At 49.6% G+C, this 19,006-nt stretch overlaps 1 protein-coding gene across 2 annotated transcripts in view; it reads right to left on the minus strand.

Moving 5' to 3' along the window:
* The window catches only part of SCN5A (sodium voltage-gated channel alpha subunit 5), a 185,371-nt gene that overhangs the window by 96,834 nt on the left and 69,531 nt on the right, over positions 1-19,006 (minus strand). For both annotated transcript variants that reach the window (XM_036737927.1, XM_036737926.1), the window contains exons 6-10: positions 12,808-12,899; positions 7,067-7,297; positions 3,931-3,994; positions 2,380-2,521; positions 1,107-1,304 (exon numbers count right to left, since the gene is read on the minus strand). In XM_036737927.1, coding sequence (XP_036593822.1) covers positions 1,107-1,304; positions 2,380-2,521; positions 3,931-3,994; positions 7,067-7,297; positions 12,808-12,899 — 727 coding nt within the window. The remainder of the gene's footprint in view (positions 1-1,106; positions 1,305-2,379; positions 2,522-3,930; positions 3,995-7,066; positions 7,298-12,807; positions 12,900-19,006) is intronic.

Consider the following 19,006-nt stretch of genomic DNA (forward strand, 5'->3'; position numbering starts at 1 on the left):
TATGTTTATCATGATTGTACATGTGTAACCTACATCAGATTTCTTGCTGTCTTGGGGAGAGGGGGTGAAGGGAAGGAGGGAGAAAAATTTGCAACTCAAAATCTTACAAAAATGAATGTTGAAAACTATCTTTACATGTAATTGGAAAACACAAAATACTAGTAAGTGCAATAAAATAAATGAAAAAAAAATCATCATAAAGGAAATGCTAAGAAAATACACCTCCAGAGAGTGAACTGGTTTACCCTAAGTGCAGATTTTTTTCCCCTGCATCGTGGTTAATGTGGAAATGTTTTGCATTACTTCATATGTATAATGGATATCATGTTTCTTGCCTTTTCAATGGGTGAGGGAGGGGGTTGAGGGAAGAATTTGGAGGAGAGAATTTGGAAGTAAAAATAAAAATAAAATTTAAAAAAGATAATAGAATTTATAATAAGCACCAACTGAGGCAAGCCCCTTTTTTTGGGGTTGGTTTCAACATTGGGTGCCCACAAAAACAGAGCAGGGCCCTAGGAAGGCAGGCATATTCCTGAATCTGATTAGCTCATGTAGGACCCCCTTGGATCCCTGAGGAGGATTCAAGGTCTGGTGAGATGGCATATGGGGACTCTCCCATAGTAAGTAGGCACTTCCAAAATGCTAGTGACTGAATGACTACAGGATAAAATGACCGAGCTGGGCAAAGGGAGGAGCAAAGAGCCGGATGAGGTGAGGGAAGCTCCCTGGGATGGGGAAGGGGTCATGATGGGGAAGATATGGAGAGGAGTTCTAGATGGAGGAAGGATGTGTGCAAAGACCCTGGAGGCAACAGAAGCCGGGGTGGAGGATGGTGGGGGGAAGAATGGTAGATGGATCAGAGAGAGTGAAAGGTAAGCCTAAGAAAGTCCCTTTTTAAAATCCACTGCCTGATTTCCTCAGGCCTCCCTGCCCTTTATGATAACACTACAAGGACCAGAGCTTATTTTTGGAGCTGGCTCAAACTGTAGCGACTCCTCCTCATTCACCCAAGGGATGTCCCAGAATGCATCTGTCACCCTCCCGCCACAGGCTTCCACCCACCTTGGTTCACTTAGCATGCACAACCTGGGGGAGCGCTCACCAACCTCATGCTCCTTCTTCAGCATCTCCATGGCCTCCTGGAAACGCTTCTCCTTCTCCTCGGTCTCAGCAATCGTGGCCTGGTTCTGCTCCTCGTAGGCCATGGCCACCACAGCCAGAATCAGGTTTACCAGGTAGAAGGAGCCCAGGAAGATGACCAGCATGAAGAAGATCATGTAGATCTTCCCGGCTGACCTCAGTGTCTGGGGATGGGGTGGGGCCAAGGGTGGGGAGAGGAAAAAAAGGTCGGACACACTGGACATTGCCAGCAGACTTGGGGAGTACTTCCTGGTCTGCATGGAGAAGAGGGTCCAGATAATCTACCCCAGGCTGAGTTGGGTCTGTAAAATATCCCACACATGGAAGGGAAAATGCTACATATCTATCCTTATGGAGGGGAGAATGTTGCACACCCAGAGAAAGAGCATGTCTCTTCTCCATTTGGAAGAGAGAATGTCTCCCCTCCATCTGAGGGGGACAGAATATCCTATATTCACTATGCACAATCAGATATCTAAAGGAGAGAATGCCCCATACATGACAGAGAGAATGCTGCACACCCATAAGGAGGGAAGACCATCCTGTACCCACAAGAAGATAATGTCTCTTACAGGCAGGGAAAGATGTCCCACATTCCCACGGAAGGGAGACTATCCCACAGCTAAGGAGAGCCTGTCTCACACAAGGAGGGGAGAATGTCCTGCATCCACCGGAGGGAGACTGTTCTAAACTCATACAGAGGGGAATAGGTCTTACATCCTCAGGGAAAGGTAAATATCCCTTAGCTAAAGGGGCAAATGTCTCCCACCTGAATGGGAGAATGGTGTTGAGCCAAAAACCTTGGGACTGGTTCCTTTAAATACTGACCGAGGCTGTGTGGCTTCCAACCAAATACACATCACAGATGGTCATGCCCAAGAACGCTGAGCTAAGAGCAGCTGCCCCACTCCGGGCCTAAACTTTGTGGGTTCAAGAGTGAGGGCCAAGCCAGGTTTATGGACAGGCTACTGCAGCCCCATTTGGGACCTCTCTTATCAGCAGTGGGGCATCCCTGGTAAAAGTGGCCCTGAAGAGGAGGTTTGGGGGAATGGAATTCCAAATCTTGCCCTCGGGGATCTGTCATCCATGCAAGCCCCTGGGGTGAGCCTGGGAACAGTCCAGTACAGAGCTAGTGTGGCCTTATGGCCTGACATAGAGCAGACTTGTGGGGAGAAGGGCCCCAGCCCCAGCCCCAGCCCCCACCATCCAGCAGCTGGAGCTCATCTTTCAGACACACACCTGCTGGTAGAGACGCTCCCAACAGTCTTGAGTCATCAGGCGGAATAGGGCAAGGAAGGCCCAGCCAAAAGAGTCAAAGCTGGTGTAGCCGTGGTCAGGGTTTTCTCCGGCCTTCAGGCACTGGTAGCCCTCTGGACATGTCCTATGGGCCAGACAAACTGTACCCATCAAAGGAGGCCTTCAGGGCAGCCCTTCAGCCCTGCTCTGGTACAGCTCCCTCCCTTCCCAAGTCCGTCTGTTTAAGCCAGCACAATGGACATACAGGGAGGCTAAAGGACTGGACCTGGAGTCAGGAAGACCTGCTGCCGAGTGACCTTCGGCAAGTCACAACCTCTTGGAGACTCAGTTTCCTTATCTGTAAATGGGGGAACTACTCCCACCTGGCTCACGAGGTTGTTGGAAGGCTCAAAGGAAATAATGCAGTTAACAGGCTTTCCAACTTGAAAATGCTATAGAAATGTTGCTATCTAGAGCTCCCAGGCCAGGTGTGGCATTGGTCAGTGGTGTGAGGAACTTCCTCCCCTTTCCCAGGGTGGGAGGGGGGAAAGCAGCCCCCAGCCTCCCCTAGAGAGGTCCCTAGCCCAGCTCCACCCACTCCCTTTACCACTTTCCTCATGCTCCAATTTCACGTCCCGGGGGGGAGGGGGCACTTCCCATATCCGTGTGGAGGTCATAGGTTTGCCCTCATGAGTGGTCTTGAAGAGGAGGCTGGAGGGCCACTTATCAGGGACACTTTGGAAGGGAATCTCATCCAGGAATGGGCCAGATAAAGGGGTACTGAGGTGCCTTCCAACTCCCAGATTTCATGATGGCAACAGGGGAGGTCTGGGGATATGTGTGTGTGTGTGTGTGTGTGTGTGTGTGTGTGTGTGTCCTTAGAAGCAGGAGAGAAAACTGAAACTTATTTAGCAAATAAGCTAATGCCTGGGAGAGACTTTAGGTCTAGGTCCATCCTCCTCACTTTACAGATGGAGAAACTGAGACTCGTTGCTGAAAGGATTTGTTCCAGGTCTGGTGATTACAGACACTCCTAGAGGGATCAGTTAATTTCAACTTGGGGTCTGAGTCTAGGGCATGAGGAAGGCCAGAGCATGGGGGAGGCTAGAAGGCAAGCTTTGGGTCTCCCCTGCTCGTACCTGGTGAGCATTCTCAGTCACAGCCCCAGATCCACAGGGGTCATGCCCCTAGACAGATTTCCAGGGAAGACAGGAACAACTCTACTCTGTGTCTCCTCTGAAATTTCCATCATGGGATCATTCAGAGAGGTCTGGAAGGGACCTGGAGACTAAGTCAACATCCCTCCCCCCACCTTTTATAATTAAGAAACTGAGGCCCAGAGAGATTAAATTATTTTCCCAAGCTGGGATGTAATCCCAGGGCCTCCAATGCCAGAGAGTCAGGGCCCTTTCCACTGGACCACTCTCTGCCTGGTCAATACCCAGCTAGCTCAGGACAGTCCAGGATGGTGCCAGCATCCCCCACAGAAGAGGACAGCTAGGAAACAGATCTAGAAAGAGGTGCCACCCCCCCCCAAGTGGGAGGACCACGTACCCCGCATCTGAACTGTTCCCACATAGCAGCACGTCCGAGGTTCCATTCTTCAGCAAATAGTTTTCTGCAAGACAAAGGGTAGGCCTTGAGGCTCAGAGTAACTTTCTAATCATGAATTTTTCCATTTGGCATCTAACTGCTTGGTCCTGTGTAGACTCAAGCTTGAGAAGTCAGAGCCTTTCCTTCTCCAGGCTAAAGGCTCCTAGAGACCTGGAATAGCTCATAGCTCTTAACTCTCCCAAGGCTCTCCCACTTCAATCAACCAGCAAGTATTTATTAAGTACCTACTATGGGCTAGTTGCTGGGGATACCAGTACAAAGGAGAAGACAGTCCCTACTCACAAGGAGCTTCCAGAAGTTCAGCTGGGAGCAATAAGAAGGACTACAAAGACATAGAGCTGAGTACAAAGTGAATCAATACAAAGCTGTACAAATTCGTGTAATGTGGGGCACCTGGGGAGGAGGGCCCAAGCCAGTGGAGATCAGCAAAGGTTTAATCACTTCTGCCTATACTCAGGCCATTCTCCACATGGAGTCACCTCCCTCAGAATATGGTACCCCAAGTTGGCTGCCAGCCAAGCGTCAACCTTAGAAAGATGGCATCTGGGAGATTGCCAGCCCACTGTGGCCACACTCCTGGGGGAAGGAAGAGGACAACTGGTGTGGGGCAGGGTTCTGGACACCCTTCTCTTCCTCCTTCCCCATTTGTAATCTTTCCTTCTGTCCTGGTATCCTTCAGTCCTCAGCCCCCTCAATCCTTTTCTTTAAAAAAGGCCCATATCTTTCCTTAACTCTGCCACCTGCATGAGTTGCCATTGTAGGTCTTTCTGTCTCTTTGCTGGCTTTTCAGCCTCGTCATGGCTGCTAAAGGTGGGTGGGCACCCAGAAGGCTCTGACCTGAATCCTCTTTTCTTCTCCCTCTGTGCTGTTTCACTTGGTGATCTTATCAGCTTCTGTGCCAATGATTTTCATTATCTACTCATCCAGCCTCAGCCTCTCTGCTGACCTCCAGTCTCTAACTGCCAATTGGACATCTCATAGTAAATGTCCCATAGACGTCCAAAGTGGAACTTGTTATCTTTTCCTCCAAACCCTCCTCACTTCTACCCCGCCAACTCCCCCACCTTCCCTATTATTGTAGAGGTCAACACCACCCTCCCCGTCCTCAGACTACCAACCTGGATGCCTCACTCTCTCTACAACCCCGCCCCACCCTCCAGATCCAAGCTGTTGCCAAGGCCTGTAGATTTGACTTTTGTAACACCTCTCAAACCCACCCCCATCTTTCCTCTGATGCTGCCACCCTGCTGGTACAGACCCCCATCACTTTAGGCTCAGACTATTACAATAGCTGCTGGTATCTGGCTGCCTCAGGGCTCTCCTTTTTCTAATCTGTCCTCCTTCCAGCCACCAAAGTGACTTTCCTAAGGCCCAAGTCTATGTTCCTCCCCACTACTTGTTAAACCCCAGTGCTTCCCTATCACCTATAGGAAAGGTATCAAATGTGGGGCAAATATGGCAGAAACACTCTGGAATGCTGCCAAAGCAGATAAAAAAAAGAATTAGGAAATAGATATCCAAGTAAATGAAAGTATGATAAAACATAGATGGCATTACATTTTAAAACTAGTTCAATATATGGCCCACAGGGATCCTTACCTACAGATCAGAGGCCCTGGTTTGAGTTTGATACTATTGACCAACTATGAAATCCTCTGCTTGGCATTCAAAGCCCTTCATAAGTTACCCCTCCCCCTTCCAGTCTTCTTACAGCTTCTACTCTCCCCACCCCCATAATCTTCAATCCAGTGACAGTGGCCTCCTGGCTGTTCCTCCAACAAGACACTCCATCTCCCAACTCCAGGCATTTTCTCTGGTTGTCCCCCAGGCCTGGAATCCTCTCCCTCCTCTTCATCTCTGCCCCGCCACTGCCCACCGGCTTCTCTACGTCCTTCAAATCCCAGTTCAAATCCCTCCTTCTACAGGAAGCCTTCCCCAATGCCCCCAAGGCTGGTGCCTTCCCATCCTTCAGATCAATCTCGTGGGAACTGCTATTTGCATGTTGTCTCTCCTATTAGATAGTGAGCTCATTGGGAATGGGATGGGCTTTTTTTGTTTCTGTCTTGGCCTGTCTTTGCATCCTAGCTCAGTGCCTGGCACATAGCAGGCACTTAAGAAGTGTTGATTGACTGCCTGACTCTCCCCCTTTACAGATGACCTTCTAGACAGAACAATTCCCTGGTGCTCACCGCCTCTGCCTTGTCCCCCTGCCCCAAGGGCCTCAATCACCATTCTTCTGGAGATTCTAGACCCCTCGGAGCATGGATTTGGCACAAGAAGGACCATAGAGATGCAATCTAAGCTCCTCATTTCACAAGGGAGGTGACTGATTCCTAACCCCTCATTGAGGCCAAGAGGAAAAGGCACCTGCCCACACTCACAGAGATCAATTGGGGGTGGGGGAGCAGGGTGCAAGTACCTACTATGTGCCAGGCACTTTACAAATATTATCTCCTTCAATTCTCACAACAATACTGGGAGATGGGTGCCTTTATTATCTCTATTTTACAGTGGAAGAAACTGAGGCAGAGGTTAAGTGACTTGCCTAGGATGACAAAACTAATAAGTATCTCAGGCTGTATTTGAATTCAAGTCTTCCTAACTCCAGGCCCAGAATTCTCTCCACTGTGGCTATAACTCAACAGGTATTTTATTAAGGGCCCCCTATGCACCAGGCACTGTGCTAAGCCCTTGGAATACAAAGATAAAATATGAAGCAATCCCTAATTTCAAGGCACTTACAGAGGTACTAAAAGGCAGAAGTGGGATTTGAACTCAGGTCCCCTGATTCTCCATGTAGTGATCTTTCCCCTGTTTCATACTTCCTTCTTATTCTCTGTTCTCTCACAGCTCTCTCTTACCTGGTACCCTTCCTACCTCTCTGATAGCTTTGTCTTGGTTTCCTTTTTCAGTTTATCTTCCCCTTCCCAATTCATTAAACAGATGTGACTCCCTCCCTACAGGACCTTTCATTGCTTATCTCAACACATCCTATTTTAAGGATGATATCTCTGCCAGCTCCCCCTCCTCCCAAGGCTGGAGCCCCAGAGCCAGGGACCCCAGGGGAGACAAATACCTGGGCTGCTGATGTATTCCTCTACCGACTCCCAGATTTGACCCTCAGACACGACCGTGCCATTGGTCCCATTCAGGATCACAAAGTTCCGGACACACTTGTTCCGCAAATTGCCCATGAAGAGCTGGAGACCTATGAGGGCAAACACACTCAGGCAGAACACAGTGAGGACCATCACATCTGCCAGCTTCTTTACTGACTGGATCAAGGCCCCCACAATGGTCTTCAGGCCTGGGGAGAAAAGATCAGGAGGTCAGAGGCTAGCCAGAGGGCATGAGTCTATCTGCTATGGGGGCTCGGAGCTGGCTGACATCTTGTCTTTCTTGGAGAGAAGTCTGCTTAGGCCTACAAGAGCTTGGAATGGACTTGGAAGTGGGGACACCCCAACAATCTAAGCGGGGCCTTCCTGGACCTGGGGATGTGGGAATCAAGGATATACTCACCCAGCAGGGCCAAGGGGAACCACACTTAGGTCTGCCCAGGCCCTGAGGAATGCCCTTGGGCCCTGCTAGCTGGGCTAGGTTGGGGTGGGGAGGTTCATACAGTGAAGTGGGGATGGGCAAGACCTAGTTCAAGGTCAAGCTCAACCCTACTTTGCCCAAATAGCTGAAATCAGTGTAGGCTGTAGTTTTTGTTTCTGCCTGAATTTCCAGGGAAACAGGTGCATGCATGGGCCTTAGGGTGGCATAACCTATTTGGGACCTAGGGGGGTTGGAACTGTCCATCCTAGGGTGAACATGGGCTTGGACTTCACTCATGAGAATGGCAAATCCCTCTCCCTAGGTCAGTTTGAGTGGGGAAAAAAACATACAAACAAAAACACTCAAAAAAACTCATCCTGAGTCCCCACTGCCAAACGATTGTGAGTCCCTACAACAGCCAACAAACGAGTGGTGAAGAACACTGGAGGGTGTCACAAAGGAACACACATTCAGAAACTTGTGCCCAGCCCCAGACAGGTCAGGAAGAGGGAGGGGGTGGGCACTGAAAGCTTTGCTTGCCCTTTTTAAGGTCAACCATCTTAGGGCAGGGTATTCTTCGGGAAGGAATGGACTTGGTGGTGAACCCCAACTGAATCCTGGGATAGATGCCCCCAAATGTGGCAGCAGCAGACCCAGGCTGCCTTACCTGGGAGAGGGATTTCCACATCCCTCCCAACCTTTCCCTCTCCTCTGGAAGATCTCTCTCTGTCTCTCTCATCCCTCTCTTTGTCTCTCTCTGTGTCTCTTTCTCTGTTTCCATCTATCTGTCTCTCTTTCCTCCCTCTTGCCTCATTAAATTTGGCTGTACCACAGAGAGAGGTCTCTTTGAAGATGGGCCCTGGGGATGGAGATGCTCCTGACTGCCCTAGAAATTCGTCCTGACATCCCTGGAATGGAAGGAGATAGTTGTCATAGGGTGGCAGGGGGAAGGGTTCGTCAGGTATATCACAGAACACCTTTATTGGAATGAACCTGGCTTTAAGCCCCAATCTCAGTGGTGGAAGGACCTGGGCCAGGGAGGAAAGAAGAAGGAAGGGGAGGGAGAATCCTGAAGGAGGGGAGGGGAAGGTGGAAAAGGGGGAGGAAGAAGAGAAGGAAGAGGAGGAAAGGAAGAGGGACGTATAGGAAAGGAACACGTCATAGCCCCCGCTCCCAAATTCCCATGTGAGACTCCCCTTGATTGATCAGTCACACAGCCAAGATCCCATAGGGATTTCCCATTTAGTAAAAGACAAGCAAAACTATGTGAATGCATTCAATCTGGCCCGTGGTACTAAGGTTATTCTTCTAAGAAAAAGCCAGGCTGAGAACTCTCGACTCCTTGTTTCCCACAGATGGTGTATGAATTTCTGCCCTACCTCACCCCATCCTCGGGAAGCCTCCCTCTGGCCCCGGATGCCCATTAGCAGCTTTGGCTCCCACAGATCAAGGAAGGAGGAGAAGCTGGGCTCCCCGAGTTCACCCACACCTCTGATTAAAAGCTATCCATCTTCAAGCTGGTTAATCTATTCAACCCCCCATGGTGGCTGGTGTCAAAGAGAAGTCGGGAAGCAGAGAAGGCAGGCACACCAAACAGTGGGAAACAAAACTCTCCCCGTGAGCACGCCTCTGGCTGTGAGAGAAAGTGAAGAGATGCCCTAGGCATCCTGCAGGAGAAAGAAGCCTTCCCTGGAGATGTTGGCAATCACCTAAGGGAGGAGACATGGCCGGGGGCTTGCCCGGGGTCATGAGGCACTTTGGGGGAAGGCTGTCCCAGGAGAGGGGCCCGGTAAACCAAGGCTCCGGGTTTTTCACTAAGGTTTTTTGGGCAATTTCTCTTCCCTGCCCACATGGATCCACATCCTACAACGTAAGAATGGCCCTCACGGTCTCAAGGGCCTGTTATCGATAGAGGAGACAAGTCTGTGGGGGAGGGTGGCACACAGCAAGCCCAAGAGGACGGAAATGTGAGGTGGGAGGTCCAGGGTTCCAGGCCCATCGGTTCAAAGCCAGAAGAGAACTTGGAGGTCTGGGCCAGCCTCCTCCTTGCCCAGATTTCGAGGAAAGGCCCAGAGAGCTGAGTGATTTTATCCAGTTACACAGAAAGAAATGGGCGAAATTGGGATTCAACCCCCAGTTCTGAGATTCTAAGGCTCAAACTTCTCCCCACGTCTCATTTTTTTTTGCCAAAGTATGACAAAAGTGTGCTTTGATTTCAGTTATCAGGGAAATCTCTATCTACAGCTATCTATAGCCATATAGATACATATTTATAATACATATGTAAATATCTATTTACATCATTTATCATCTGTCTATCCATCTGCCTATTCGTCTGTCTACCTGTCTATCTATCTATATTTATAAATCACATATTTAGGTATATGGATATATCTATCCACAGATATAGGTCGGTCTATCTATCTATCTAGCTATCTTATTGTCTGTCTCTCTATCTAGTCTATTGTCTATCGATCGATCAAACTACCCATCAATCTAATCTATTGTCTGTCTATCTATCATCTCCTGAATTACATGGCCTTAATAACCTATTATCATACTTTGCCCAGAAAGAGCCCTGGAGAAGGAAATTAACTTTTATGTTTCTTGATTTTTCGTTAGTCTGGGGAACTCCCAGTGAAAAATCCTCTCTGCCAATGCAGATCAACACCTGCTCTGAAATGTCTAAACTTAGGGAGCTGATCAGAGCCAGCTCCCTCTCCGTGACACCATACTGTCTCTTGTCATATTTGCACCCCACCCCCAGCTAAATGTTTCTTGTATATTTTAGAAATCGTCTTTATATCTGAAGGAAGTTTTTGTGGTAAAACCATAGGCTTCTTCCTGGGAAGATTCAGAAGTGGTCCAGGAATCCATTAAACATATTCCTGTCCCAGAGATTGTAGTCAAGCCATGGAGGGAAAGGAAGGAAAGGCTGGCTGGAAAGGCCTCTGACTGTGTTTCTTGGACCCCTCATTGAGTCACAGACACTGAAGCCAATCACGATGGCAGGATCTCAAGAACCAGGTAAGAATCTGCTCCATAGGATATCTAACAAGGGGTCATCTACCTTTTCCTTGAATATCTGCAGTGACAGGAAACTCAGTACCACCCAGGTTGGAGGCTAGAGGCTTGGGCCAGAATTCCTGAGACCTTGCCAGGCTAAAAGGATGGGCCAAAGTGGAGTCAGGTGAATGGCCTAATCCTAGCTCCAAAGGCCAAGTCTTGCACCAGGGTTGGTAGCTGCACAGGCTCAGGAAGGGGGAGTCATGTGAGGCTGGCTATGGTGAAGGGGAGCAGGCCTTGGCTCCAGGCGGTGCCATCTTGAGAAGCCAGGAAAGCTCATAAGGCTTTTGGCTCCTACCATGGAACCACAGATGAGGGTGGTCTAGTACCAGTCTCTTCCAACTCAGGTTTGAGCAGCTGGACATCTTTCTGACTATGGTGAAGCCTCAGTGTCTTTATCTGTAAGATAAGGATAAGTACTACTTTCACTACCTGTGAAAGTAACCTGTAAAGCACTGTCTAAATGTGAACTACTTGGAAAAAATGCTGGCCTTGGCATTCAAGGACCTGGGTTCAAATTCCCAGCACAACACTTGCTTCCTCTGTGAGCTTGGGTGACTCACTTCTCTGTGAGCCTTGGTTGCCTCCCCTTTAAATAAGTGGGCAAGAGGCAGCTGGTTGGTGTACTGGCTAGAGAGCTGGACTGGGTGTCAGGAAGAACTGAGTTCAGAAGGCCTGGGTTTGAATCCTGCCTCACACACTTAGAGGCTTGGCCAAGTCAGCCTCTCTGTTTGGCAGGTCCTCTTCTGTAAAATGAAAGGCCTGGACTTGACAATTTGCACTGAGCTTTGAATCCATGGAGAGGGTCCCTTCTGGGTCTCACTGGATTGTCCTATGATCTTCAGGACTGCTGTGCCAGCTGCCAGAGAAGGTCAGCCTGGAGATGACCCTGCCGCTTGTCCCAGCCTTTCAGGCCTTAAAACCTTCTCCCTTTGTTTTGGCAGGAACACATGTCCCTGGAACAAAGGCCTAGACACGTATCCTTACATGTCTAACCCCCTTAAATGGCTGTGTTGTCATGCCTGAAAATCAAAACCTCCTCTCTCTCTGCTCCCATTGTAAGGGACTTGGGCCCTGATGGGACTGTTTGAAATGGAACCAAGATCAGCAGTGACTTGAATCAAGAATATCTGGGCCATTTCCCCCCTCTACTATGAACAGCCTGGCGCTCACTGTCAGAGAGCCCAGAAGATCTCCCCCCTTTGTGGAGGCCCTTAGGACAGTCATAATTTCCTTCTCTGCATGGTGCAGGAGTGTGTTGTAGATCTGATTGTGGTCCAGTGTGAGCAGGTGAGAGATCTCCTTCCCCAGCCCCTCCAGTGCTGACAAAGAGGAGGGGGATGTCCCCCCTTTCCTGGAATGGCCTCCTGTGCAGAGGGGATTTGCAAAGGGTCATTGCCAACATCTGCCGAGGTGCACGGCCCACTGAAGCCGCCATGCATGGATCGCTACGTCTTCTACCTTGCCATGCAGGTTATATCTGTTAAACACCAAGGCTGAAGGAGACCTGTCCAAAGATTACACTATCAATTTTAAAAAAAGTCTGTGGGTTGGGGGTGGCGGGAGGGGGTCGTCCAGCTCCAGACCCCAGGGGTCTCCTGGATGCTTTTATTGTCTGCCTCGGGGTGGGGGTGGGGGGAGTTGGCAGAGTAAAGGGGTAGCTGATCTGCAGGCTAAGCCTGTGGAGAATAGAAGCTGTCTTAATGTTGGAACAATGTCATAATACCGGCTTCCCAAGATTGTTTCTGCTGGAGTGGTGTTTGGGTTTGGCTGTCAAATACAAACACTTCGGGATGAAGCTTTGAGCTTAAAGCTTAGTTCTGTCTGGAGGCTGGAACGAGAGGCTTAGGCTGATTAATATGATCGATAATGATGATCATCATAACAACAATAGCAGATTTGAAATAATTGAGATCCCTGCAAATTGGCTCTGCTGTCTTTTAAGAGAGGACTTTGCAGGAGGGAATCCATCTCCCACACACACTGAGTGGGCTGTAAGAGCTTCTGGAGGGAGCCGTGGAGTGGGAGAGGAGGGAGCCAGGCCCCCAGACCACACAGACTGGGGGGTGGGGTGTATTCTAGGACAGGAGTATCCTCTAGTGTGGTCCATTCCCAGAACACTTGGCGGCCTTTGGGCTGATGCCAGGGAATGGAGCAGGGGGAGCCTGGGGGGGCATCTGTCAGTCCAGCCTTGATGTTTGACCTGGTTTTCACCTGAAATGACCGATATAGTTTTCAGGGCCCGGAGGACTCGGAAGGTTCGTAAGGCTGAGACATTGCCCAGGTCCACAAATTCAGTGGTGTATCTGTAACAAGGGAAAGGCACACACAAGACAGTGACGAGACGCCAGCAGAGGACAACATCAAGGGGACGAGGGACAAGGGGACAGAGAGAAAGTCACTTGGAGGTGTGAGCTGCGAGCAGGGGAGCGTCCGGGGCCTTACCTGGAATAACTGAAATAGTTTTTAGAGCTCTCAGGACTCTGAAAGTTCGAAGAGCCGACAAATTCCCTAGTTTTATATTTTCTGATACATACCTGCAGAATCAAACCACAGTTATTGGGAATTAAAAAAAAAAAGAGAGCACACCCTCCCCCCCACCCCCCGCCCCAACACCCAGGAGCTCTCCCTGGGATGCTCTTAGGGAAGGGAAGCCCAAGGGGCTTCTTAGGGACCTAGGTGGCAGGCCCCGATGTCTTATTGACACTATAGGGACACCGGTGATGCCAGAGACGTAACCATCTGGTCAGCCAGAGTCTCCTATGACTTAGGCATCCAAGACATCAAAAATAACCTGAGGAAGAAGGTCAGGTTTCTCAGTGGGGATGGGAGGAAGGATGCAGTGGCAAATCAGAGGGATGCTGTGGGATGCAGGCCGAAAGAGCAACCTCCCCCACACCTGTCCCCAATCCTTTCTCCTGAAAAAAAAAATGGCTGAGGAAGCCTATTTCATCAGTAGAGGGAAATACCAGTGAGGAAATTCCTTCCACAGTCAGAAACCAGCACCTGCTATGTAATTTAGGGTCTAAGAGTTGCCTGGGTTACTAAAAAGAGAAGTCAATTGTCCAGATTCAGTTGTCAGAAGCAGAATTTGAATTCAGGTCTTCTTGGTTCTCTAGCCACTCATTTTCCCTCCAATATCTAGATGATTGAGGGTACTTTCTCATTATTATTCTGCTCTGACATGTAGCACTAAGGGACTCTCCTTTTCTTGGCCTCAGCTTTTCTCATTTGTGAACTTGATGGCTTCTGAGGCTCCTTCCATCTCTACGTCTATGCGGTTAATCCTTGGATTTCTCTATTGCTTCCCATTTTGTTCTAGGCTCATGTTATTTATGAATTTCACTCTGTCGGGGCAGAGCCAATGAAAATGGAGAGAAGTCTGGCCACTCGGAAGGTCCTGAAATACTGACCAGAAGGATTTCACAGAGCCTGAGAGTTTTAGCAACCTTCCCAACCCTCTCCGCCCCAAACAACTATCCCCAAATGGGTGAGGCCACTGTGATGCAGTCACCCCTCCCTCCCAACAGAAAATGGCACACAAGGCCTGAGAAGAGTCTGCCACTTAATATTCTCATTTTCTAGTGAGCGATAGATATCATGGTACAGGGGATAGAACACTGCATTTGGACTCAAAGGGCTTGGATTCAAGTTCCGTCTTTGGTATTTAGGTGCCCTTGGGCAACATGGATGGCTTCTGAGGACTCTTCCAGTTCTGGATCCTTTAGGAACTTATGTCTAGATCACGGTTTCTTAACCTGGGGTCTGGGAACTTGGTGTGTGTGTGTGTGTGTGTGTGTGTGTGTGTGTGTGTGTGTGTATACCCATATACATATATACATATTGTATATACACAGATATATAATTAGTTTTGATGTCATTGCTGTCTTTTGTAATCATCCATATTTTATTTTACACATTCAAAATCATTATTCTGAGGAGTTTGTGGGATTCCCCAGAATATTCAGGGGCCCAGGCCTACAGATGATCTCTAAGCCCTTCCAGCTTTGAACCTGCACTTCTGTGTGATCCCATGATTTGGGTGCCATTGGTCAAAGACACCCATGATGTACAGGGACCCCCATGATATGCAGGTATCAGATGATTAAACAGGAGAGAGAGACAGAAAATTTATCCCATTGGGTTATTTCCCTGGAACACAGTAGGCACTGATTGCTCAACTTAATGGTGGAATCATGAGCATAAAAATAGCGGCCCACCTTCCCCACCCCACGAAAGAGATCAGAAAAACCAGAAGTTAGAGAGAGAGCTAGCTGGGCTTCCTTTCCAAAAACCCAGTCTCAGAGGTTTCCAAGGGGGCCGTTGGGTCATTCTCTCTCTTCCCCTCGCTCCCCCCATGCCCCCTCCACCATGATCTCCTGGAGGATGAATCACTGGCTCTTGGACCTCCCTGAGGACTATTCAGGCAGGAGACACCTGACTCAAAGGTCTACAACATGACCTGGACCCTTCTTTGTGAAGCTAATAAATCCCATGGGGTCCCCAGCACAGCAAGGGAGTAGGGGACATGTTAGGAAGAAGGGATTGGGCGGGGAGAGGTGCCAGGAAATACAATGCATTGGGTATCTGAGCCCAGGCACTGTCTGCACTAGGGTTTCTGATGGTGGATACTGGCACAGACATAGTGAGCTGTGCCAGTCTGTGCCTTGTTTTTTCTCATTTGTATCCCTAGTACTTAGCACAGTACTTGGCACATGGCAGGTACCTAATAAGTGCTGTTCATTTGTTCTTTCATTCATTTATTTCTTCATTACAATGTTTCCCATCTCCTCTATCATTCACATAGCTCTTGGGATAGTCTCATTAATGAGCATATCTCTCTACATCATTCTATGGCTCAGAAAACTTCAGGGGTCTCTCTTGCCTACCTGGAGGGGACTTCAGAGGCCATTGAGTTCAACCCTTTCCTTTAATAGATGACCAAACCCCAGCCCAAGGAAGTTAAATGACTCATCCAAGGTCACATAGAGGGTTAGTCAGGACCTGATCTAGTCCCATCCCTTCCTTTTACAAATGAGGAAACTGAGGCTCAGGGAAGTTAGGTGACTTGCTCAAGATCACCCAGGACAGCATCAAATGCAAGATTTGATCTCGTCCAGTCCGCTTAGATGGGGGCATGGAGGCAGGCCCAGAAAAGCGACACAACTTTTCCCCAATCTCGTGGGTAGTGGGCAGTAGAGCTGGGCAGTGAACCCAGCCTTTATCATATCCTGTTGTCTCCTGAGTTTAGAGAATGAACAAATCTCTGTCTCAAATATGGACCTAACCTTTGGTCGAGTTGACATAATACAATTTAATTCAACAACATTCTCTGCACACCTACTATGTGTAAGGTGCTGGGCTGAGTGCTGGGGATTCAAAGATTGGAAAAAAATGACAATCCCTTCCCTCAAATAACCGTAACCAAATGGAGCCTGAGTGAGGGCCAAAGAATTGCTCCCTCCCTTGGCCCAGGCCTAAGGCTTGGGGTGGGGAAGGGGGATATACCTTCCCAGAAGCCCCCCTCTATAGGCATCAGTGGGGCAGAAGCTCCGGGTATTCCATCCCCTTGAGCAGATGAGAGACACCTGTATCCAGCTGGACATCTGGGGAGTGTGATAGTTTCACCCCTTGTTTTACATGTGGTAAAATGAGGTCTGGGGGTGATAAACTGTCCAAGGCCAGAAGGGCAGGACCGGTGTCGGGGATCTGAATGAGTATCATCTTCATGGCAGGGAGGACAAGGCGTTGGGGACAGCCAGTCAACCAACTTTCATTAAGTGCTTCCTATGGAATGAGTTTGGGCTGAGTGCTGGGGATACAAAGAAAGACAGAAATGCCCTCAAAGAGCACGCCCCACCCTGGCAGCACCCTCTGTCCTCGTGGGTGGCACAGAAGACTCCTGATCTCAGAGATGGCTGGCAAGGGCAGGGTATGGTCTGTGTGAGGGTTCCTGCCCATGAGGGAGAGAGGGAGGAACTGGAGGGGGGAGAGTGAGGGGGAAAGTAGGGCGAGAAAGAGGGAGAGGGAGAGGGGGAGAAGAGAGAGTGAGGAGGAGGGGTGGGAGGAAGGGAGAAGGAAAGAAACTGGAGTGGGGTAACGGAGAGGGTGGAGGGAGAGGGAAACGGGGAGAGGGGGGAGAGAGAGAGAGAGAGAAAGAGAGAGAGAGAGAGAGAGAGAGAGAGAGAGAGAGAGAGAGAGAGAGAAAGAAAGAGAGAGAGACAGAGAGAGAGAGACAGAGAGACAGAGAGAGAGAGAGTTGGCAGGGTATGATTGTACACCCAGTAGGTTCACACGTGTCCATCTCTTTGCCAAAGAAGGGTCCAGGTGGGTGAGCAAAGGCTGGCTGACCACACCTTGGGGATATTATAGAGGGATCATCTCTCAGGTCTGAGTTTTGACTAGATGGCCTCTGAGGCTTTACAGGGTCTGTGACCCCAGAAATGCTGAGGTCTGGGCCCAGGTCTTCTTCGTGGGGTCTCCCCCAGAGCTGGTGAGGTAAAGCCCTCAGGATAAGGGATGCTGTGGAGTCTTTTAACTTTCCACACTCTCTGGCCAGGTGAGAAGGGCCATGTGCATGTGCATGTGGGGAAACTTTCCCTGCTCTGACAGAAGAAAAGCCTGGGGTGGGGGGGATCTGGAGCCCAGAAGCCCCTTGTTCTCTGCTGGTCCACGTGCTTTCATTTGTGGGGCAAACTTCTGGGAGCTGTGGAGAGGCCTTGCCAGGATGGCCAGAGCAGTGGTCAGGCGGTGGCCGCTGCTGCTCCCCTCGGGGGTCAGGGAAAGAAAGGGAGTTTTAATGTGTATAATTCCTGTAGCACTAATGAATTCCTCATTAGAAACCATTCATTTTCTATTACTCCAGCTGCAGCTTGGCTCTGAGCATGCATTTGAAAACAGGACTTTTGTGATTGCAAAGAAATGAGAAGAAAGGAGCACGGCCCAGCAGCTCCCCCTCACACCCACCCAGGGCACAATGACCTCCTGCTGGGTCTGCTGCTACGGGGCGCAGGGGCCACATGGGGCGCCTGCTGAAAGGGGACATTCTGGGCCTCTTGTTTCGGGGGACATGCCCCCCTCCTCCCTCCCTCCCTTCTTTTCTTCTTCCCCGAGGTTCCCTCCACGGCTGGTTTCCATAACAACTCCCCGAGTGATGAGGGAGGCTGGAACACAGCCGTGAAGGTCCCCAAATTGGAGGTGTTGCTATAGGGAAGGCGCTCTCTCTCCTCTCTCTCTCTCTCTCCCTCTCTCTCTCTCTCCCTCTCCCTCTCCCTCTCCCTTTCCCTCTCCCCTCCCCTCTCCCTATCCCCCCCTCTCTCCCCCCACTGGTCTGTGTCTCTGTCTGTCTCTCTTCCTTCCTCTCCCATCCATTCTGCATGCCTCAGGTCTTGACTGAGTGGGGCAGGAGCTTCCATCTCCTCTCTGGGAGAAAGCCAGTAGGAGGATGAGGAGCAGGAGGGCCCAGCCCTAGCTCCCTGAGCTCCTATCAGCCTCCTGAGAAGGAGCTGAGCATTGTGGGGCACAGGAGAAAGAGGCCATGGCTAGCCCTTGGAGTTACCTACACTTCTCAGCCTGCTCCTGATTTCTGATCTGGGAGCAGAGGATTTGGGGCATCATCACTGGGGAGTGTGGAGAAGTGGGTAGTACCTATGATCCCTTCTCATCCCCAGCCTCCCCTAGCTTGCTATGAGACCTCTGGCTTTGGCTTCCTCGTCTGTCAATCAGTCAGTCAGGCTACAAGCATTTATTAAGTGTTTATTACATGTGCCAGAGGCTGTGTTAGACTGGAGATGCAAAGGGACAAAGTGAGGGAGGCTCAATCAGATGGGCCCTTTTGGCTGTTATTTACAACTCAAAAAACAAAGAACAAAGGTGTCTCTGGCCTGTAATGGTCACCAGGGAATGGGAGGTGAGAGGGCCAACTGACCATGGGCCTGGCCTTTGGACCCACCGGCTCCAGGGAGGATATGTTTGTGTATGTGTGTACATGTGTGTTCCTGTATGTTTGGGCACATGTGTGTGCTCATGTGTTTTTATGCATGCGGTGTGGTTGTGGGTCAGTGGTTTTATATATGTGTGTCTATGTGCGCATGTTGTGTCTGTATGTCTGTGTGTGCATGTGTGTATCATGAATGTTTATTTTGCACAATATAGGTTTGTATATATGTACGCATGTGTGTATGTGCACATGCTTGTGTGTGCTTGTACGTGTGTATGCCTGTGTTTGTGTATGTGTGTGCATGCTGTATTTGTATGTGCCTGTGTGTTTGTGTGTACCTGTGTTTGTGGGTCAGTGTTTTGTGTGTGCATGTTTGTATTATGTGGCATAGGTTTATGTATCGTGTAGTATATGCATGTGCATGTTTGCACATGTTTGTGTACGTATGTGTGTACACATTATATTTATATGTGA

This window comes from Trichosurus vulpecula, chromosome 9, assembly GCF_011100635.1.
Source record: "Trichosurus vulpecula isolate mTriVul1 chromosome 9, mTriVul1.pri, whole genome shotgun sequence".
In the NCBI taxonomy this organism is placed as follows: domain Eukaryota; kingdom Metazoa; phylum Chordata; class Mammalia; order Diprotodontia; family Phalangeridae; genus Trichosurus; species Trichosurus vulpecula.